This window comes from Berghia stephanieae, chromosome 7 (genome assembly GCF_034508935.2).
Source record: "Berghia stephanieae isolate SIO BIC M18660-M18661 chromosome 7, UCSD_Bste_1.3, whole genome shotgun sequence".
NCBI classification, from domain to species: Eukaryota; Metazoa; Mollusca; class Gastropoda; order Nudibranchia; family Aeolidiidae; genus Berghia; species Berghia stephanieae.
In genome coordinates, this window is record NC_088366.1 from 788,054 (window position 1) to 812,053 (window position 24,000).

General features: G+C 39.3%; 1 protein-coding gene across 1 annotated transcript; it reads left to right on the forward strand.

Annotated features, from left to right (window-relative positions):
• The first annotated feature begins 8,086 nt into the window (after positions 1–8,086).
• Positions 8,087–23,591, forward strand: LOC144976314 (biogenesis of lysosome-related organelles complex 1 subunit 4-like). Its single transcript, XM_078920512.1, has 5 exons — positions 8,087–8,290; positions 9,153–9,224; positions 12,274–12,375; positions 13,194–13,313; positions 14,057–23,591. Exons 1-5 carry the CDS (start codon positions 8,135–8,137, stop codon positions 14,258–14,260), a joined length of 654 nt encoding a protein of 217 aa, XP_078776638.1. The 5' UTR covers positions 8,087–8,134; the 3' UTR covers positions 14,261–23,591.
• The last annotated feature ends 409 nt before the right edge of the window (positions 23,592–24,000 follow it).

The window sequence follows — 24,000 nt, forward strand, 5'->3', positions numbered from 1 at the left end:
GTTGTGATGATTAAGGTTGTGGTGGTGGTGGTGGTTGTGATGATTAAGGTTGTGGTGGTGGTGGTGGTTGTGATGATTAAGGTTGTGGTGGTGGTGGTGGTTGTGATGATTAAGGTGGTTGTGATGATTAAGGTGGTTGTGGTGGTGGTGGTTGTGATGATTAAGGTGGTTGTGGTGGTGGTGGTTGTGATGATTAAGGTGGTTGTGGTGGTGGTGGTTGTGATGATTAAGGTGGTTGTGGTGGTGGTGGTTGTGATGATTAAGTTGGTTGTGGTGGTGGTGGTTGTGATGATTAAGGTGGTTGTGATTGTAATTAAGATGGTTGTATGTTGTTGTTGTGGTTGTGTGGTGGTGTTTGTGAAGACAGGGGTGGTGATGATGGTTGTTGTGGTTGTGTGGTGGTGCTTGTGAAGACAGGGGTGGTGATGATGGTTGTTGTGGTTGTGTGGTGGTGCTTGTGAAGACAGGGGTGGTGATGATGGTTGTTGTGGTTGTGTGGTGGTGCTTGTGAAGACAGGGGTGGTGATGATGATTGTTGTGGTTGTGTGGTGGTGCTTGGGAAGACACGGGTGGTGATGATGGTTGTTGTGGTTGTGTGGTGGTGCTTGTGAAGACAGGGGTGGTGATGATGGTTGTTGTGTGTGGTTTGTGGATGGTGAGTTTGTGGTGGTTGCTTGTGAAGACAGGGTGGTGATGATGGTTGTTGTGGTTGTGTGGTGGTGCTTGTGAAGACAGGGGCGGTAGTGATGGTTGTTGTGTTATTGGGATGTTTGTGAAGACAGGGGTGGTGGTGTTGGCTGTTGTTGTTGTGTGGTGGTGCTTGTGAAGACAGGGGAGGGGGTGATGGGCGTAGTGGTTGTGTGGTGGTGCTTGTGAAGACAGGGTGGTGATGATGGTTGTTGTGGTTGTGTGGTGGTGCTTGTGAAGACAGGGGTGGTGATGATGGTTGTTGTGGTTGTGTGGTGGTGCTTGTGAAGACAGGGGTGGTGATGATGGTTGTTGTGGTTGTGTGGTGGTGCTTGTGAAGACAGGGGTGGTGATGATGGTTGTTGTGGTTGTGTGGTGGTGCTTGTGAAGACAGGGTGGTGATGATGGTTGTTGTGGTTGTGTGGTGGTGCTTGTGAAGACAGGGGTGGTGATGATGGTTGTTGTGGTTGTGTGGTGGTGCTTGTGAAGACAGGGGTGGTGATGATGTGGTTGTTGTGGTTGTGTGGTGGTGCTTGTGAAGACAGGGGTGGTGATGATGGTTGTTGTGGTTGTGTGGTGGTGCTTGTGAAGACAGGGGTGGTGATGATGGTTGTTGTGGTTGTGTGGTGGTGCTTGTGAAGACAGGGGTGGTGATGATGGTTGTTGTGGTTGTGTGGTGGTGTTGTGAAGACAGGGTGGTGATGATGGTTGTTGTGATTGTGTGGTGGTGCTTGTGAAGAGGGGTGGTGATGAGGGTTGTTGTGGTTGTGTGGTGGTGCTTGTGAAGACAGGGTGATGGTTGTGTGTTGTGGTGGTGTTGTAGAGTGTGTGTGGGTGGTTGTGTGCTTGTGAAGACAGGGGTGGTGATGATGGTGGTTGTGGTTGTGTGGTGGTGCTTGTGAAGACAGGGTGGTGATGATGGTTGTTGTGGTTGTGTTGTGGTGCTTGTGAAGACAGGGGTGGTGATGATGGGTGTTGTGGTTGTGTGGTGGTGCTTGTGAAGACAGGGGTGGTGATGATGGTTGTTGTGGTTGTGTGGTGGTGCTTGTGAAGACAGGGGTGGTGATGATGGTTGTTGTGGTTGTGTTGGTGGTGCTTGTGAAGACAGGGGTGGTGATGATGGTTGTTGTGGTTGTGTGGTGGTGCTTGTGAAGACAGGTGGTGATGGTTGTTGTGTGATGGTGTGTTGTGGATGTGTGTGTTTGTGTGGTTGCTTGTGAAGACAGGGTGTGAATGTGTTGTGTTGTGGTGGTGCTTGTGAAGACAGGGTGTGATAGGTTTTGTGTGTGTGGTGTTTTGTGGTGGTTGCTTGTGAAGACAGGGTGGTGATGATGGTTGTTGTGGTTGTGTGGTGGTGCTTGTGAAGACAGGGTGGTGATGATGGTTGTTGTGGTTGTGTGGTGGTGCTTGTGAAGACAGGGGTGGTGATGATGGTTGTTGTGGTTGTGTGGTGGTGCTTGTGAAGACAGGGGTGGTGATGATGGTTGTTGTGGTTGTGTGGTGGTGCTTGTGAAGACAGGGGTGGTGATGGATGGTTTGTTGTGGTGTGTGGTGGTGCTTGTGAAGACAGGGGTGGTGATGGTTGTTGTGGTTGTGTGGTGGTGCTTGTGAAGACAGTGGTGGTGATGATGGTTGTTGTGGTTGTGTGGTGGTGCTTGTGAAGACAGGGTTGTTGTGAAGGTGTTGTGTGTGTGGTGGTGCTTGTGGAGAAGGTGGTAGTGATGATGGTTGTTGTGGTTGTGTGGTGGTGCTTGTGAGAAGGTGGTAGTGTGATGGTGGTTGTGGTTGGTGGTGGTGCTTGTGGAGAAGGTGGTAGTGATGATGGTTGTTGTGGTTGTGTGGTGGTGCTTGTGGAGAAGGTGGTAGTGATGATGGTTGTTGTGGTTGTGTGGTGGTGCTTGTGAGAAGGTGGTAGTGATGATGGTTGTTGGTGGTGTGTGTGTGAGGTGTGTGATGAGGTTGTGGGTTGTGGTGGCTTGGAATGGTGGTAGTGATGTGTTGTGGTTGTGTGGTGTGCTTGTGAGAAGGTGGTAGTGATGATGGTTGTTGTGGTTGTGTGGTGGTGCTTGTGGAGAAGGTGGTAGTGATGATGGTTGTTGTGGTTGTGTGGTGGTGCTTGTGAAGAAGGTGGTAGTGGTGATGGTGGTTGTGGTTGTGTGGTGGTGCTTGTGGAGAAGGTGGTAGTGATGATGGTTGTTGTGGTTGTGTGGTGGTGCTTGTGGAGAAGGTGGTAGTGATGATGGTTGTTGTGGTTGTGTGGTGGTGCTTGTGAAGAAGGTGGTAGTGATGATGGTTGTTGTGGTTGTGTGGTGGTGCTTGTGAAGAAGGTGGTAGTGGTGATGGTGGTTGTGGTTGTGTGGTGGTGCTTGTGGAGAAGGTGGTAGTGATGATGGTTGTTGTGGTTGTGTGGTGGTGCTTGTGGAGAAGGTGGGTGATGATGGTTGTTGTGGTTGTGTGGTGGTGCTTGTGAAGAAGGTGGTAGTGTGTGATGGTGGTTGTGGTTGTGTGGTGTGTGCTTGTGGAGAAGGTGGTAGTGATGATGGTTGTTGTGGTTGTGTGGTGGTGCTTGTGGAGAGGTGGTGTGATGATGGTTGTTGTGGTTGTGTGGTGGTGCTTGTGAAGAAGGTGGTAGTGATGATGGTTGTTGTGGTTGTGTGGTGGTGCTTGTGAAGAAGGTGGTAGTGGTGATGGTGGTTGTGGTTGTGTGGTGGTGCTTGTGGAGAAGGTGGTAGTGATGATGGTTGTTGTGGTTGTGTGGTGGTGCTTGTGGAGAAGGTGGTAGTGATGATGGTTGTTGTGGTTGTGTGGTGGTGCTTGTGAAGAAGGTTGGTTAGTGGTGATGGTGGTTGTGGTTGTGTGGTGGTGCTTGTGGAGAAGGTGGTAGTGATGATGGTTGTTGTGGTTGTGTGGTGGTGCTTGTGGAGAAGGTGGTAGTAATGATGGTTGTTGTGGTTGTGTGGTGGTGCTTGTGAAGAAGGTGGTAGTGATGATGGTTGTTGTGGTTGTGTGGTGGTGCTTGTGAAGAAGGTGGTAGTGATGATGGTTGTTGTGGTTGTGTGGTGGTGCTTGTGAAGAAGGTGGTAGTGGTGATGGTGGTTGTTGTGAGTGTAATTAGGACCTGTTGACCTGTTGTGAATGGTTGTGGTTGTGTTGTGGTGGTTGTGAAGAATGTGGTGGTGGTGAGTATGGTGGTTGTGGGTACAATTCAGACGGTTGTACGTGGTTGTTGCCGTGGTGCTAGTAACGATGGCTCCAATACAAGAGAGCGTGTATAGTGCAATTTCCATTTTTGGTTCAAATTCCTTTACAACGGGTCCCAAGCCGCTGCACATAATATTTGAAAGTCTGATCATTGAAAAAGTAAGGGAAGAAAAGTCGTGACGTCATAGCTTCTACTTTCCGGTCCCAAAATCCTTGGAAGTGTGTAAATTACTAGTTTTTCGGAGGTGTAATAATGAATAGGTTACATATTGAATCATATTGTATCAAAACTATTTTAGTAGTAGGACATATTGGCAGATTCTAAGAATTACGAGACGTAGAAGAGCGAGGATGGACGATCTGTAGTGACGACCAGCCTATATTTAAACTAGAAAATACCATGTGATCAATACGAAACCATAAGATATTTACTCTGGAAGAGTGGTTTTACACATCCATTAGATTGGAACCAGTTTTTTAACATCACACATTTCTTCCCTATTATGGGCTTGATTTAACGTTGTTCCCATGCATAATATTTATCTTTGATTTGTGAGTAATATTCATGACAACAATGAGATCATAACAATTTGGGTTGTCAGACCTGTGAATAAGTATACGTCGGCCCCAAACCAACTCAACACATATTATGTAGGCCTAGAAATGAGGACATAAACAAAGCTGTTACCAGCAAATCACTTATTTTACTGCTGAAAATGTTAACATTATTGATGTGGTGATTCCGGTTCAGTTTACTATCGAGGGGGACCCCGAGATATCCCTGTAAATCTGACAGTGACCTTCGGGTAGTCCTTTAGAACCATCAGGCCCGTTAAGCCGGAGTTTATCCCGATTTCTCTAAAGTGAAACGGACAATATCAATTCCTTGTTACCCTTTGGATAAAACGTTAGTCTATCGCAAAGTACTTTCCGCCAGATTTAATGAATCCATCTAGCCAATCACTGCTGGTGGTCGAGGGGGTCCGAAAAAAATCTCGAATGCACACGGGAGTACTCTACCAACTGAGCTATTGAGACTGTCAGGTGGTTTTCTGTCATTGTTTGTTTTGATAACTTGACTTTTTAAAGGATGGAACTCCATTTTCCATCCCACTCCCAATTCTTCCAGACAGTTGAGGTCATTCTGTAGGATGTCAACGCCTCTTTGCCACTTTTTTTTCTTTATAAAGTTGATTGTTGTCGGCAAACAAGGCTTAGATCTGAGTCTAGTGATATGCTGTCTGTGATGTCGTTGATGTATTCCAGGAACAATAATGGACCCAAAACAGTTCCTTGTGGAACGCCTTTTTATGCAGGCATTGGGTCCAAACGCTTGTTGTCCACCATCATTCTCGGCGTCTTGTCTTTCAGAAAAGACTTCATCGACTTGGATTTGACGATTGTCACGGATGCCATAATCCCCGAGTCTTTGGAAAAAGGCTTTTATGAAGGACTTTGTCGAATGCACTGCTGAAATCTAGTAGGATCGCATATGTGACCCTCCGCCTCGAAACGGTATTAAGTCGGATTTTTCAATTATTGGGTTTTTGGTACCCAATCATAGCTTATATTATGCTTAAAATTTGATACCAAATTTATAAGATTCTGATTATTCATTGCCCAACTATGACCGTTTGAAGTAGGGAGAGTGTAAAAACCAAGTTTTGAGAAAATCGACTTTGAAGTGAGGCACCGTTTTCACACATAATCAAATCAATGGGTAAAGATAACTCCTCAGTTACGGGCATTGAAAATTTGACGAGAATAGTAAAATTTGCAGAGACGCCAATTTTCAATTTGACTCACAGGAATTTCAGACACCACTCGGAGGAATTTCAATGCCGAAAGAGGAATTTCCGCACACACACAAAAGGGAATTGGGATGATATTTGGTATTGTGTTTACATATTGTATAGATCTAAATACATAACTGATTACAAATATTTCTGATATATGAACACATTGCCAAATACAACCCCAAACTTCAAGTGAAGAAAAGCTCCAAAACATAATGATGGTAGTGAGGATGATGTTGTGTTGGCGGTTGTAGTAGTAGTCGTAGTAGTAGTAGTAGTAGTAGTAGTAGTAGTAGTAGTAGTAGTAGTAGTAGTAGTAGTAGTAGTAGTAGTGATGATGATGATGTCATAATGGCTGTTGTAGTAGTAGTAGTAGTAGTAGTAGTAGTAGTGGAAGTGATGATGATGTGGTGGTGGTGGTGGTGGTGACTGTGGTTGTAGTTGAAGTTGTGGCAGTGGTTGTAGTAGTAGTGATGATGTGGTGTGGGCGGTTGTAGTAGTAGTGATGATGTAGTGGTAGTGGTTGTAGTAGTAATGACGATGTGGTGGTGGTGGTTGTAGTAGTAGTGATAGTGATGATGATGTGGTGGTGGTGGTTGTAGTATGTAGTAGTGATAATGATGTGGTGGTGGTGGTTGAAGTAGTAGTGGCAGTGATGATGCGGTGGTGGTGGTGGTGATTGTAGTAGTAGTGGTCGTGATGAAGATGCGGTGGGGGTGGTTGTAGTGTGTGTGTGTGTGTGTGTGTGTGTGTGTGTTTGAGAGAGAGAGAGAGAGAGAGAGAGAGAGAGAGAGAGAGATAGTGCTAAAAGTGCATCAAGTGATAAGTAGAGCAACACAAACTTTAAAAACCAACGAGGCTAAAGTTTGAGATCAAAGTATTTGTTATTAGCTATTATTGACAAGTGCAGCCTTGGAAATGGTGGCTCCCTGAGAGAAAGTCAACTCTTGTTTTGAATATTTCACTGATGTTGCTTTTTTAAACTTTATATATATTTAACTTATCGTCAATACTTATGTTGAATTATTACGTTTTTATGTAGAAAAATGATTGTAGTTTATGAAATAACCAAAAACTGAAATTTGATCATTTTGACCATTTCCACTTTAAAACCGGTTTTCTTCGTTTTCCAAATCCCGACTTAATACCGCTTCGAGGCGTAGGGTCACATATGTTTGCCCTTTGCGGTTCACTGTGTTTGAGAAGTCATACGTTGTGATGAGTTGTGATTCGCAGGATCGACATTTACGAAAATCGTGCTGTGAATCCTCCAAATACATTATGCTCCAGTTGCTTACATAATATCGAGATCAATGACACCGTTCGGTGTTTTTCGGCTTTACTTTCGTCTACATTTTTTGAAAACAGGCGTGATGTTGGCATCTTTCTATTTTCTAGGAACGTACCTTAGATCTAATGACACAGGGGGAAGCTCTCGTGTAAACGCTGAAATGCCATCACGCCCATTTACTTTTATGTTCATTCTGACTTGACATAAGTGAAAGAATTCCACTTTCGGCTACCTCGATATCCTTTATTTTCTCTGCTTGGGCACCTGACAATGTGCCTTCAACTGGACTGTCTGAATCTGAACAAAAGTGACGACAATACGCTTCAACAGTCGTAACGTCACTTCCCTCGCAATGACGCATGGTAACTTAGTAACTGGCTCTAAACTATCGAAACAATGGCGGACGCCCTTATGAAAAATTTCTCCGACGAGCATAAAAGCGTATCCAGATGAAAAAAAAAACCTTTATAAATCTGATCATGTTTTGACTTTTACACATTCTGATCACAAGACATATGAAAAGTTCTAGCCAGCATGAAGAATAAAAAGTACCAATTTTCTTTGTTTAGAACCACGATGGCCGCCATTGCTGGGCGACGTGACTTGAGACTATTGAATCGTTCTCTAGTCAGGCTTTCTTGAACAGAAATCATAGCCTCTTCTCTCCGTGACGTCAGCCTGTCATTCCGAAAAGTATAAATAGAACGAAGATGGCGTCACTCTTGTCTTTGTTATCGTTTTATGCCATCCACTCTTACGAGTAATTCTCACAAAACTGTATTAACCAGACTATAAAATTTAATTGTTACACAGAGTTTTGTGTGTTGGTCCATTATATTTCCGGATGGCAATGTTGTAAGCTTCTTAGCCAAGCTCATAGATAGAACGAAATTGACGTCACTCAAATCTTTGTTATTATTTTCAGCCAGCCATGTTATGTGTAGTTCTCACTAACTTGTATCAACAAGTATATAATAATGTCATTGATTGTATTAATCAGACTTATATCTGACTGGCGATGTTAATTCAACATTCGTATTTGTGATGGGACATAATCGATGATATTATATGAAACAAAATAAATCTCATCATTCTCGCAGTTATGTCCCTTAGACAACAATCTTATGGAAATATCACATGACTTGCTTCTCGAGTCAAAATGGCTGACGTTAACACTTCTCTGGAAAGATTGCCGTCCCAATCCATATCAAGTTTGTCATCCTCTGACACAGACACAAGTAAATCAAACCAAGATGTTGCAGAAGAAATGGCAGTGGCATTCTCCAAATATGTCAATTTTTCTGTGGATAAAGAGGTACTTGTGGAATAGAGATAAGATTTAGACTCTAGTTAAGTCTATTACTATTTCAATTTCAGCAGTCAGTTTCTACTCGTTCTTGACTGGTTTCATTTTACTATTTAAATGTGAATGTATTATCTCTGAATATTTTAAGGTCTACGGGATATCAACATGACATGTTGTACTGTACTTTATATTTGCACTGCTGTGCGCACAACAAGTTACAGTTACTGTTACTGAATGTTACAGTAACAGTAAAAGCTTCAAAGTCAAAGAAGTCCAAGCCAGGATCGCAAAAGGCCCATCACAAAAACATAATATGTAAGCATACGCAGTGGCTACATTCTTAACGCCCTAACTATAGCCTGCCAGGCTAAGTTCACAGCGCCATGAACCTAGCATGACAGGCTAGATTTACGGCACTGCGATGACTAAGTGACTAAGTGAATGCAGCCTACTGGGTTATGCCAGGCTAGGTCAAGGCCAAGGTCCACAGCATTTAGGCTTGTTTTGTCAGTAGCAATTATTTGTTATCTGTGTCTATTTGGATTGTTTTGTGTAGAGTCCATTTCCATTTTTCAAGTTCTGGTCGTAATCTTTTCACCATGAATACACAGACCGGTCTGTGTTTAATCACAGGGGCTCTTTATTACATTTATCAGTTTGGAGAATACGAAAACTTTTGCAATGCACAGAGAAATATGAAAAGAAATAAGTTAAGATAATGAAATATCAATAGAGGTAAAAATTTACCCAAACAACAAATCAGTCAAGGGAGAGCAGCTAACCATGTATACAAAATATGCATCGTCCTTCATGTTCCGTAACAAAAGAGTTAATAAAATTTGTTTTCCTTATTCTCTCACCAAATCTATAGGAAAACAAATTCAATGAGAGCGTGGAGATGATGCTGACGAAGCTTGACGAGTTCTTTTCCCTGGTGGACATGGTAAGTTTTCTGTGTGTGAGTTCTTTTCCCTGGTGGACATGGTAAGTTTTCTGTGTGTGAGTTCTTTTCCCTGGTGGACATGGTAAGTTTTCTGTGTGTGAGTTCTTTTCCCTGGTGGACATGGTAAGTTTTCTGTGTGTGAGTTCTTTTCCCTGGTGGACATGGTAAGTTTTCTGTGTGTGAGTTCTTTTCCCTGGTGGACATGGTAAGTTTTCTGTGTGTGAGTTCTTTTCCCTGGTGGACATGGTAAGTTTTTTGTTTGTGAGTTCTCTTCCCTGGTGGACATGGTAAGTTTTCTGTGTGTGAGTTCTCTTCCCTGGTGGACATGGTAAGTTTTTTGTTTGTGAGTTCTCTTCCCTGGTGAAACTGAAATACTATTTTGTTAGAAAAGAGCTGTTCCAAAAATGTAATACCGTCTACCCATATTAATATTGTAGATATTGTAAATTAAGCATATCTAGAAACAGTGTCCGAAATTATTCAAAATTGTTATGTGTATTTAAAGAGAATCTCCAATGTAAGATCTCTGCTGGATATTGATATAACAGTTTCTTTTCTTATACTTAATAGAATAGATTATTGTAACCCTTTTTTGTCTGGTTGCCCCAAGTATCTATCGATAGACTGCAGAAGATACAAAATAAGGCAGCCAGGCTAGTAACTCTTAAAAACGAGAGAGAGAGAGCATGTTACTTCTCGTTTATATAACCTTCACTGGCTCCCTGTTCACTACAAATAGAGTACAAAATTTTTTTATACGCCTATAAATGTTTTACAAATGTAGGTCCTTCTTACTTACAAGACCTCATTGAAGTCTTTACACCTAGTCGTGTCTTAAGGTCATCAGAATCTCATTCACTGAACGACATATAATGTATATATATTGAATTCATAAAATTTTCACCAATAATCTTTTAACTGTACAGCGGTTGTATGCATTTCTGTCATGGCCACGTCGGTCGTTAAGATTAAGATGAGCCCAAGTTAAAATAGCAAAATCCTGCTGATTGGAAGTGTTGGTCACAATCTGTGAACATTATTCTCCCTGTAACATTAAATTTTGTGACAATTTATGTTATGATGAAGTTCAATTCAATAACTAAATAAAAATGTTTCTATGGCTTCAGTCTTAACTTTTTTTTATCATTTTCTTTTTTTGAGAGTATTTATTATTGTGTGCCAGGATTGGGCTTTTTTCTTTTTCTCAATCTTTCTGTTTTTGGGGTTTGTTTTTTTTTTGCCTGGTAGAGCATTTTTTTAAATTTACCTTTTGGGGTTGGCAGCTCTGGGTCTCATAGATGGAGAAGACAAGGAAAATTTTTAATCCAAGAATTGTACAAAAAAATGGTAGGATTTTTACCCTCCATCATTAATTTTAGGGAAATTCAGTTGTTTAATGTAAACAATCGAATTTTAAATTACAGTGGAACCTCCCGATTACGACACCTCCGAATAGCGACAACCTCCTGATAACGACATTGACCCGTGGTCCCGATTTTTTTTTTCTATTTAAGATCAGTAAAAAAAACCTCCAAAAAACGACGCACTTTTTGATAAAACCTCCGAATAACGACATCATTTTGGCGATTTTCGGCAGTTTTCGTAGATATCTGATACTAAAAATACCGAGCATGAGTACTCAAAGTTTATAAATACGATTCCTGCTTGAACCAATGAGAACGCAGCTTTTGAAACCAATGAGAACGCAGCTTTTTTTGACGAATCTTGGCTGATATGCATTAATAAAAACCAAGGTATAAATGTAAGTTTAAGCAAGTAAACACAAAATCTTGGAAAATGTGATATTATGTGGTGATAGAAGTAGTATAGTAGTAGTAGTAGTAGTAGTAGTAGTAGTAGTAGTAGTAGAGTAGTATGTAGTAGTTGTAGTAGTAGTAGTAGTAGTATAGTAGTAGTAGTAGTAGTAGTAGTAGTTAGTAAGTAGTAGTAGTAGTATAGTAGTAGTAGTAGTAGTAGTAGTAGTAGTAGTAGTAGTAGTAGTAGTAGAGAGTAGCAGCAGAGAGCAGCAGCAGTAGTAGTAGTAGTAGTAGTAGTGGTAGTAGGTAGTAGTAGTAGTAGTATGTAGTAGTAGTAGTAGTAGTAGTAGTAGTAGTAGTAGTAGTAGTAGTAGTAGTAGTAGTAGTAGTAGTAGTAGTAGTAGTAGTAGTAGTAGTAGTAGTAGTAGTAGTATAGTAGTAGTAGTATTTAGTAGTAGTAGTAGTAGTGGTAGTAGTAGTGTAGTAGTAGTAGTAGTAGTAGTAGTATAGTAGTAGTAGTAGTAGTAGTGGTAGTAGTAGTAGTAGTAGTAGTAGTAGTAGTAGTAGTAGTAGTAGTAGTAGTATAGTAGTTGTAGTTGTAGTAGTAGTAGTAGTAGTAGTAGTAGTAGTATTAGTAGTAGTAGTAGTAGTAGTAGTAGTAGTAGTAGTATTAGTAGTAGTAGTAGTAGTAGTATTGGTAGTAGTAGTAGTAGTAGTAGTAGTAGTAGTAGTAGTAGTAGTAGTAGTAGTAGTAGTAGTAGTAATGTCGTAGTAGTCGTACTCGTAGTATTAGTGTTTTTGTGGGAGGAGGAGGAATTTTATCTAACTCGCAGCGTCCGAATTACCTGTTTTTGTTTGTTTTAAAGGGTTTTACAACGCCTGTGACACATCTATGTGCCAGTAAAAAGGAAGAAAATTGGATAGTAAAAAACATTCTAGATTTATAATTGAAATGACATAAGAAAAAGTAAGACAAAGGGGAATAGTTTAAATAGGGAACAGATGTAGATTCCAGGAGCACACTATCAGTGTACTCAGTTCAGATCACCTAAAAGTCTCATCCAGACACACGCACAAGAACCCTCTAAGAGAAATACACTACAATGTTTTGTTTGTTTTGTCAATGTTAATAAAAACTGGTCCCGCGGGCCTTACCACGCCCACTTTGTCTGCCATCTTGGAAGCCTCTAAATAACGACACCTCCGGATAACGACATAAAAACTCGGTCCCGTGGCATGTCGTTATCGGGAGGTTTCACTGTACTTTCTTTATTTTTTTTTTTGAATGCTAGATCCGAAGTGACACAACGTTGTGTCTGTCGACGACCATGCCTGACATCCTGTCCAAATGTACCGAGATGGAAGCCATCTTTGATAAGATTGACAGGCTGGAGGTTGGTATGGATTTGATGAAAATTTATAGCTAGAACATTCGTGATAAAAAGATAAAAAGATGAGCTTTTATATAGTGCAATATCCACTAAATGTGCTCAAAGCATTTCACAAACGGTCCCTGACCAACAGCAACACCTAACGATATTTACAATATTACAATTTTTTCTGACAGAGACTGCTTTTAAAGGCCAGGTACTCATTTTACACCTAGGTATGGTGAGAGAATGTGAGAAAAGAGCCTTTCCCAAGGACTCAACTTTGTGTCGGGTGTCAACCCACATAGCCGTGCTAAAAACAATAAAATGTTTATAGTTACAGAAAAGAAAAAAAAAAGTGAAGTTTTGAATGTCCCTTTATCAAAAAAAGGAGAAAATTGGGATTAAACATGGACAAATTAAAGACGAAAAATCTATGACAACCAAAGAAATTGTGTGGATGTGAAAATGTCATCTTATCTGTGTTCTGTTTTACTGGGGCTTTGTTTGGGTTTTTGTTGGGTTAGAAAAAATATACTCTTGAGTTAAATAGAAATGATTGTGTTGTAAAAAATGTAATTTTCCTTCAGATTTATCTTAAGGGTTTATTTCCTGAAAAGACTGATATATCCCAGCAATCTGTGACTGTAATAATAATGATGAAATAATAATAATAATAATAATAATAATAATAATAATAATAATAATAATAATAATAATAATAATAATAATAATAATAATAATAATAATAATAATGATAATAATAATAATAATAATAATAATAATAATAATAATAATAATAATAATAATAATAATAATAATAATGTATGGTTTCCCTCCAGGAATTTGTGTCGATGGTGAGAGACGACTTGACCGTGATGGAAGAAAAAGTTGTGAAGGCAGAGACAGATTTGAGTAGCATGGGAGGTTTTATGAAGAAATTGACGTCCTTCGTCTCAATGGTGAGTTGCTTAGTCATTTGTTATAGGAAAGGGACTCTCATCTCTTACACTCTCAGGCTAGCTGGTGAAAATCACAACACAGTATTGCCATACTCTGGAAAAACCTATATTTAAAATTTGGCCAGAAAACTCGTCCTTCGACTATCGATGGATTTAAATGATCCTCATCTTGGCAAAAACTCTCAAACCTGGGGCTTCGCGAAGTGGTGATATTGGAGGACAGCAGACTGGATGATTTGTAGTGGCGATATGGTCTTGTGGTATGACACTCGCTTTTGGATAGGATGGTTCTGGGTTCGAGCCTCGCTCATGGCATAGTTGAGTACTTGGAAAAGGCCTTTACCCACATTCTCCAACCGCACTCAGGTATAATGAGTACCTGGCAGTTAACAGCGTTATCTCTGTCCGCATGTTTAGTGGATGTTGCGTACTATAAAAGCACAAGTTTAAAGTTTTATAGTTTAATCATGTTTACTTTTATAATTGAATGCAAAATATCATTGGTTGATTTTGATTCAATGTCTGTAAGGTACAAACAAAAGAAGATAAACAAAAGCAGACATAGATAAGTATTAAAACTAAAACATGAATGAATCAGGGATTACCATTCTATCTAATTGACTCAATGCTAGATTTGGGCATGAAATCAGAGTTTGACTTTATGATGTGAGAGCATATTTTCTCATCAATTCTAGTAATATTAGTTATCAGTGAAATTTCTCTTCCACTTTATTTTGATTTAGAAAAAGGCCCGACCAAAATCGGCCACCTACGTCCCAGCCAAGATTTTCAACACGTCCCAATATTTTGAACATTCGCAAGACGACCAAGACACAATCCCATCATCCTCATCGTCTCCATCCACAACGCCAATGCCAAGGTCAACGAGTACACCAGACGACATGATGGACACGAGTGACCTCGTAGATCGAATACACGTCAGCTAGTCATGGGATCGGTGTGGGATTTTGTTTGTTTTTACATGAACACCGGACACAGCGATATATAGAGACGTGAAACTTCTGAAGTGGCAATAGGGATTTAATAGCAGACGTTGTGTATTTATGTCAGGGCGGGTCAAGTCAGTAAACATCCTCTCACTCACAATGTTTATAATCTGTGATACACGCTGTTTATATGTAATACAATTAAAATTTGGCAGCTTTCTATATTCAAATGTGGTTTCAACTCACTAAATTCTCTCAGACTATAGATAGAATGAATTTGATGTCAATCGGGTCTTTGTTATTGTTTTTTGCCATCCATTTTTATGAGTAATTCTCACTAAACTGTATTAACCACACTATAAACGTTCAAGGTTACACATAATTTTGTGTCTTGGTCCGTTATATTTCCGGATGGCAATGTTGTGAGTTTCTCAGCCAAGCACACACTTTCTGTAAACATTTTGTGTTTTTGTACGATTGATATAGCAGGAAGAAATGGTGTGTATTTTATTTAAACTCATACCGTCATGTTTACCGATATGACATGACCACCTACATACATTCGGATCCCCTAATTTTCACGTCTCCATCGTTACATTTTAGTCTTGGGTAACACTTTGGCTGCCTGACACTGGTGTCGTGTAGGGATAAATTCATGTCATTCATTCCCAATAATTCAGCTGTTAGAACTCTCGCATCGCAAACAAAGGGACTCTTATCAGTCCCAGGTTCAATGAGGGCTTCCTCTGTCCACTGTGTTCACCAAGCAGTCTCCCAAAGTGGCCAGGGAGGCACTTCCTGTATCTTCCACCCCCCCCTATATCTGTTTTCTGAGTTGCTCTCTGTCTTTGTCTTGGAATTAGATTACTTGGGTTTTGTCTGGACCCTTGTCGGAGTCATTGGCTGGGAGGGAAACGGTCAATTGTATAGTAACACTTTACGGTTGTGATATTTTTTTTTCTATATAACTCATCTCTCTGTTATGTATTGTTATATTTGTTGTTTTGAATGTATACTGTAAGCATTTGAGTGTGTTCCTCTTAGTCTTAGCAGGATTTTGGCCTTGTGTTCCAATGAGAGTTTTCGGTTATCTCAGACAATGCACAATGACAGTGTGCTCTTGGAATCGACATGTTCCCTATTTGTACCAATTCCCCTTTGTCTTACATTTTGTGTGCTTTTAATTGTAAATCTATTATTTATTACTGTCCTAGTTTCTTACTTTTTACTGGCGCTGATATGACCTAAATGTGTTGCAAGTGCCATAAAACCCTTAAAAACAAAAGAACATCACCCAGCAGTGAGAATGACACCAAAGATATGGAAGTTTTGAGAGAATGAATTTGATTTCTGAAAATGCAAAGAGGTAACTTTTGTAAATGTAATCAAGTACTCATCTTTAACTCCCATTGTCTCTATCAGAATCTATTGTGGGATTCTGGGAAATGTGAAGCTATTTTATTGTTAAAAACAGAATGTGTGAGATCTGTCCATAATTAGGATCAGACATTATGGGTACCGTAGCGTGGCTCAGCAGTACAGTCTTTGCTTCGTACCCAAAAGGTACCTAGTCCGAATACCTACTGCACTGTGTGGCCTTGAGCAAGTCACCTGACCCTTAAGACAAATTCCCCCTACAGGATGAATGAAGGAGAATTTTTATTCTTTATAAATGAGGAAATGTGAAATTATTTTATTGTTAAAAAGAGAATGTTTGAAATCTGCCTATACTAATGGCTAGACTTTTGATATGCATGTGATCCATTGTACAAACCTTTGTGTGAGTGTGTGCGTCTTAGTCTTTGTGTCTGTAACTTTTTGGATTTGAAATTGTTGTGTGCAATGCTTTAGACCATCTGAATATAGATTTATTACATTATTATTATTATTATTATTCCATGAAATTAAAAGCTAATCAAAACGAGGTGCTATCACACGTGATTGTAGGCGTGGCCTACTCGTGTAGGCGTGGCCTACTCATGTTATTTAATGAAATACTCACTATTTATGGGGGCTGGCTGAGAAAACCCAGAAAGATGCGCATATTTTATAAATTGAGTTATATATACAGTGGTGTAGACAACATCTTTCTGATCATTTACCACTTTACATTTTCTTTCTATGTCTATTAGAACCCAAGTTATGAATTTTTTTCTGAATAAAATTTGTTGCTATGGGAAAGACTTTATCTTCGATTTTGGCTCATATCTCAAATCGAGGCTTGCCGCATCTTCCCGAGTTTTCTCAGCCAGCCTTTCATTTATGTAAATATTCTAATAGTTTCTGGATAAGGAAACCTTGACTTTTGACCCTCTATTGGGGGGGGGGGGGTCACTTCCTGTGCCTTCTATTCCCCTATATATGGCTTCTGACTTGCTCTCTATTTGTTTTGGAATGTGGTTACTTGGTTGTGTCCTTGCCCTTGGAGTCCTGGGCTAAGAGGGAAACGGTCAAATCTTTTCTGTTAAGTTTTGGGAGATGAAATCTTTTTTCCTTGTAAATCGCCTCTCCCTTTATGTTTATTGTTTGTATTCATTATTATTACTGTGTATAGATATATTTTTTATGGTTAATTCATTTTTTAAAATTTGTTAAATTTATTATATGGAGAAAACATTGGTATTTATTATCATTGTTATCTTATTCTATAATATGTTACTTAACGTTACTATCATTATCATCAGAATTCTGTTTACCATATTTGTATCGTTTTTTAAAACGTTTTGTCATTATTATTTATAATATTTAATTATTATTATTATCATCTTTATCGTCATCATCATCATCATCATCATCATTATCATTATTATTTTTATTCTTATTATCTCGGATGGTGGCCTTGTGTCCGTCCATGTCCAGCCAAGATGTGAGGTCATCCAGCATCTCATTCCTGTGTCTCTGTCAGAACGGATTGCTGTGTACAGTTGTACTAACTGTAGAGATTCCAATATTTTCACCACAAGGCATGTGATATCAGGTCACTAACGGATTGTTGTGGTCCATGTGAAGGATTATGGGGGTGGAGGGAGGGGATGGGAGAACTACTACCCCTATTCCTTTTTAAAATAATACTAAGCTGCTAGGACCTGTCGACTATAAAAAGTGATGACTAAAACCACTTTGAAAAAGATGAAAACATGACGGGAATATACTAAGCTGCTAGGACCTGTCGACTATAAAATGTGATGACTAAAACCACTTTGAAAAAGATGAAAACATGACGGGAATATACTAAGCTGCTAGGACCTGTCGACTATAAAATGTGATGACTAAAACCACTTTGAAAAAGATGAAAACATGACGGGAATATACTAAGCTGCTAGGACCTGTCGACTATAAAATGTGATGACTAAAACCACTTTGACATGACGGGAATATACTAAGCTGCTAGGACCTGTCGACTATAAAATGTGATGACTAAAACCACTTTGAAAAAGATGAAAACATGACGGGAATATACTAAGCTGCTAGGACCTGTCGACTATAAAATGTGATGACTAAAACCACTTTGAAAAAGATGAAAACATGACGGGAATATACTAAGCTGCTAGGACCTGTCGACTATAAAATGTGATGACTAAAACCACTTTGACATGACGGGAATATACTAAGCTGCTAGGACCTGTCGACTATAAAATGTGATGACTAAAACCACTTTGAAAAAGATGAAAACATGACGGGAATATACTAAGCTGCTAGGACCTGTCGACTATAAAATGTGATGACTAAAACCACTTTGAAAAAGATGAAAACATGACGGGAATATACTAAGCTGCTAGGACCTGTCGACTATAAAATGTGATGACTAAAACCACTTTGAAAAAGATGAAAACATGACGGGAATATACTAAGCTGCTAGGACCTGTCGACTATAAAATGTGATGACTAAAACCACTTTGAAAAAGATGAAAACATGACGGAATATACTAAGCTGCTAGGACCTGTCGACTATAAAATGTGATGACTAAAACCACTTTGACATGACGGGAATATACTAAGCTGCTAGGACCTGTCGACTATAAAATGTGATGACTAAAACCACTTTGAAAAAGATGAAAACATGACGGGAATATACTAAGCTGCTAGGACCTGTCGACTATAAAATGTGATGACTAAAACCACTTTGAAAAAGATGAAAACATGACGGGAATATACTAAGCTGCTAGGACCTGTCGACTATAAAATGTGATGACTAAAACCACTTTGACATGACGGGAATATACTAAGCTGCTAGGACCTGTCGACTATAAAATGTGATGACTAAAACCACTTTGAAAAAGATGAAAACATGACGGGAATATACTAAGCTGCTAGGACCTGTCGACTATAAAATGTGATGACTAAAACCACTTTGACATGACGGGAATATACTAAGCTGCTAGGACCTGTCGACTATAAGATGTGATGACTAAAACCACTTTGAAAAAGATGAAAACATGACGGGAATGATACTAAGCTGCTAGGACTGTCGACTATAAAATGTGATGACTAAAACCACTTTGAAAAAGATGGAAACATGACGGAATTACTAAGCTGCTAGGACCTGTCGACTATAAAATGTGATGACTAAAACCACTTTGAAAAAGATGAAACATGACGGGAATGTACTAAGCTGCTAGGACCTGTCGACTATAAAATGTGATGACTAAAACCACTTTGAAAAAGATGAAAACATGACGGGAATTACTAAGCTGCTAGGACCTGTCGACTATAAAATGTGATGACTAAAACCACTTTGAAAAAGATGAAAACATGACGGGAATGTACTAAGCTGCTAGGACCTGTCGACTATAAGATGTGATGACTAAAACCACTTTGAAAAAGATGAAAACATGACGGGAATATACTAAGCTGCTAGGCCCTGTCGACTATAAGATGTGATGACTAAAACCACTTTGAAAAAGATGAAAACATGACGGGAATGTACTAAGCTGCTAGGACCTGTCGACTATAAATGTGATGACTAAAACCACTTTGAAAAGATGAAAACATGACGGGAATATACTAAGCTGCTAGGACCTGTCGACTATAAAATGTGATGACTAAAACCACTTTGAAAAGATGAAAACATGACGGGAATATACTAAGCTGCTAGGACCTGTCGACTATAAATGTGATGACTAAAACCACTTTGAAAAAGATGAAAACATGACGGGAATTACTAAGCTGCTAGGACCTGTCGACTATAAATGTGATGACTAAAACCACTTTGGGACATGACGGGAATATACTAAGCTGCTAGGACCTGTCGACTATAAAATGTGATGACTAAAACCACTTTGAAAAGATGAAAACATGACGGGAATTACTAAGCTGCTAGGACCTGTCGACTATAAAATGTGATGACTAAAACCACTTTGACATGACGGGAATATACTAAGCTGCTAGGACCTGTCGACTATAAAATGTGATGACTAAAACCACTTTGAAAAGATGAAAACTGACGGAATATACTAAGTGCTAGGACCTGTCGACTATAAAATGTGATGACTAAAACCACTTTGAAAAAGATGAAAACATGACGGAATATACTAGCTGTAGGACCTGTCGACTATAAAATGTGATGACTAAAACCACTTTGACATGACGGGAATATACTAAGCTGCTAGGACCTGTCGACTATAAAATGTGATGACTAAAACCACTTTGAAAAGATGAAAACATGACGGGAATATACTAAGCTGCTAGGACTGTCGACTATAAAATGTGATGACTAAAACCACTTTGACATGACGGGAATATACTAAGCTGCTAGGACCTGTCGACTATAAGATGTGATGACTAAAACCACTTTGAAAAAGATGAAAACATGACGGGAATATACTAAGCTGTTAGGACCTGTCGACTATAAATGTGATGACTAAAACCACTTTGACATGACGGGAATATACTAAGCTGCTAGGACCTGTCGACTATAAATGTGATGACTAAAACCACTTTGAAAAAGATGAAAACATGACGGGAATTACTAAGTGCTAGGACCTGTCGACTATAAATGTGATGACTAAAACCACTTTGAAAAGATGAAAACATGACGGGAATTACTAAGCTGCTAGGACCTGTCGACTATAAATGTGATGACTAAAACCACTTTGAAAAGATGAAAACATGACGGGAATGTACTAAGCTGCTAGGACCTGTCGACTATAAATGTGATGACTAAAACCACTTTGAAAAGATGAAAACATGACGGGAATTACTAAGCTGCTAGGACCTGTCGACTATAAATGTGATGACTAAAACCACTTTGAAAAGATGAAAACATGACGGGAATATACTAAGCTGCTAGGACTGTCGACTATAAGATGTGATGACTAAAACCACTTTGAAAAGATGAAAACATGACGGGAATTACTAAGCTGCTAGGACCTGTCGACTATAAGATGTGATGACTAAAACCACTTTGAAAAGATGAAAACATGACGGGAATATACTAAGCTGCTAGGACCTGTCGACTATAAATGTGATGACTAAAACCACTTTGAAAAGATGAAAATGACGGGATGTACTAAGCTGCTAGGACTGTCGACTATAAAATGTGATGTGATGACTAAAACCACTTTGAAAAAGATGAAAACATGACGGGAATGTACTAAGCTGCTAGGACCTGTCGACTATAAAATGTGATGACTAAAACCACTTTGACATGACGGGAATGTACTAAGCTGCTAGGCTGGGTGGGGTTCCTGCCTCCCATAGTGGGCAGGGAGGTACATACTGTGTCTTCTATCCCCCTATATCTGTTTTCCAACTAGCTGTCTGTCTTTGTCTTGGAATGAGATTACTTGGTTTTGTCCTGGCCCTGGCCGGATACCTTGACTGGGAGGGAAACAGTCAAATGCATAGTTATTGTTTTGGGAGATGATATTTTTTTCCTTGTAAATCATCTCTCTGTTATGCATTGTATTATGTTTTCTTTATAGTATATACGATTTGTAAAACATTTGAGTGTATTCCTCTTAGTGGGGACCTGCTTTTGTCTGGATGAGACTTTTAGGTAATCTCAAACTAAGTGCTTTGATAGTGTGCTCTTGGAATCTACATCTGTTTCCTATTTGAACCAATTCCCCTTTTGTCTTCTCTTTTCTTGGCCACTTTAATTGTATTTCTATAACTTTTTACTATCTTATTTTCTTCCTTTTTACTGGCGCTGATATGACCTAAATGTGTTGCAAGTGCCGTAAAACCCTTAAAAACAAAAACAAAAACAATAAGCTGCTAGGACCTGTCGACTATAAAATGTGATGACTAAAACCACTTTGAAAAAGATGAAAACATGACGGGAATGTACTAAGCTGCTAGGACCTGTCGACTATAAAATGTGATGACTAAAACCACTTTGAAAAAGATGAAAACATGACGGGAATGTACTAAGCTGCTAGGACCTGTCGACTATAAAATGTGATGACTAAAACCACTTTGAAAAAGATGAAAACATGACGGGAATGTACTAAGCTGCTAGGACCTGTCGACTATAAAATGTGATGACTAAAACCACTTTGACATGACGGGAATATACTAAGCTGCTAGGACCTGTCGACTATAAAATGTGATGACTAAAACCACTTTGAAAAAGATGAAAACATGACGGGAATGTACTAAGCTGCTAGGACCTGTCGACTATAAAATGTGATGACTAAAACCACTTTGACATGACGGGAATGTACTAAGCTGCTAGGACCTGTCGACTATAAAATGTGATGACTAAAACCACTTTGAAAAAGATGAAAACATGACGGGAATATACTAAGCTGCTAGGACCTGTCGACTATAAAATGTGATGACTAAAACCACTTTGACATGACGGGAATATACTAAGCTGCTAGGACCTGTCGACTATAAGATGTGATGACTAAAACCACTTTGAAAAAGATGAAAACATGACGGGAATATACTAAGCTGCTAGGACCTGTCGACTATAAGATGTGATGACTAAAACCACTTTGAAAAAGATGAAAACATGACGGGAATGTACTAAGCTGCTAGGACCTGTCGACTATAAAATGTGATGACTAAAACCACTTTGACATGACGGGAATGTACTAAGCTGCTAGGACCTGTCGACTATAAAATGTGATGACTAAAACCACTTTGAAAAAGATGAAAACATGACGGGAATATACTAAGCTGCTAGTACCTGTCGACTATAAAATGTGATGACTAAAACCACTTTGACATGACGGGAATGTACTAAGCTGCTAGGACCTGTCGACTATAAAATGTGATTACTAAAACCACTTTGAAAAAGATGAAAACATGACGGGAATGTACTAAACTGCTAGGACCTGTCGACTATAAAATGTGATGACTAAAACCACTTTGACATGACGGGAATATACTAAGCTGCTAGGACCTGTCGACTATAAGATGTGATGACTAAAACCACTTTGAAAAAGATGAAAACATGACGGGAATATACTAAGCTGCTAGGACCTGTCGACTATAAAATGTGATGACTAAAACCACTTTGACATGACGGGAATATACTAAGCTGCTAGGACCTGTCGACTATAAGATGTGATGACTAAAACCACTTTGAAAAAGATGAAAACATGACGGGAATATACTAAGCTGCTAGGACCTGTCGACTATAAAATGTGATGACTAAAACCACTTTGACATGACGGGAATATACTAAGCTGCTAGGACCTGTCGACTATAAGATGTGATGACTAAAACCACTTTGAAAAAGATGAAAACATGACGGGAATGTACTAAGCTGCTAGGACCTGTCGACTATAAGATGTGATGACTAAAACCACTTTGAAAAAGATGAAAACATGACGGGAATATACTAAGCTGCTAGGACCTGTCGACTATAAAATGTGATGACTAAAACCACTTTGACATGACGGGAATATACTAAGCTGCTAGGACCTGTCGACTATAAGATGTGATGACTAAAACCACTTTGAAAAAGATGAAAACATGACGGGAATGTACTAAGCTGCTAGGACCTGTCGACTATAAAATGTGATGACTAAAACCAATTTGACATGACGGATGTTTCGAGCTCAAAGCCTTTCTTCAGCCAACCATAAAAACAAGCATGTCAAGATCCTATGACTGGCGGACATGACGTGCCGATCGTTTCTCTGTCGTCTGCCTGAATTTTTGGTGATGTATTCATGTGTTTATTGTTTTTTTGTTTTTTATCTGAAGAAGGGTTTTGAGCCCGAAACGTTCCATATTTGTTATTTTGTTCGTTTAAGAATAATTTGTTATATTTATTTTTATTCTCTGCTTTTTATACCTTTCTCTATCAAATGCTGCCAGCGTTATTTCATTCCATTGCACCTAATGTCAATAATAAAAATGTTTTAAAATACTATTTGGATTGACCAAATTCTCTATAAAATGTTCCATAATGCGTTTTGTCAATGTTCATGACTTACACACACAATCAAGAGTTCATAATAATCATATCGGAGATGGGGACATGACCTCCATGGAGGGCAAAGAGGTCACTTCCTGTGTCTCAAATGTTTACAAATCATATGTTTTTAAAAAACCAAACAGAACATAACACATAAATGATTTACAAGGAAAAAAATAGCATCTCCCAATACTATAACTATACATTCGACTGTTTCCCTCCCAAACAAGGACTCCGCCTAGGGTCAGGACAAAACTAAGTAATCTCATTCCAAGACAAAGACAGAAAATATGTTGGAAAACAGATATAGGGGGATAGAGGACACAGTAAATGCCTCCCTGCCCACTATGGGAGGTCGAGAACC

Bases quoted from the DNA above. Each gene is read 5' to 3' on its own strand.
- LOC144976314 (XM_078920512.1), top strand. From the start codon at position 8,135: ATGGCTGACGTTAACACTTCTCTGGAAAGATTGCCGTCCCAATCCATA. The intron at 8,291-9,152 runs GTACTTGTGGAA...CCAAATCTATAG, and splicing joins ATTTTTCTGTGGATAAAGAG to GAAAACAAATTCAATGAGAG. The intron at 12,376-13,193 runs GTTGGTATGGAT...GTTTCCCTCCAG, and splicing joins ATAAGATTGACAGGCTGGAG to GAATTTGTGTCGATGGTGAG.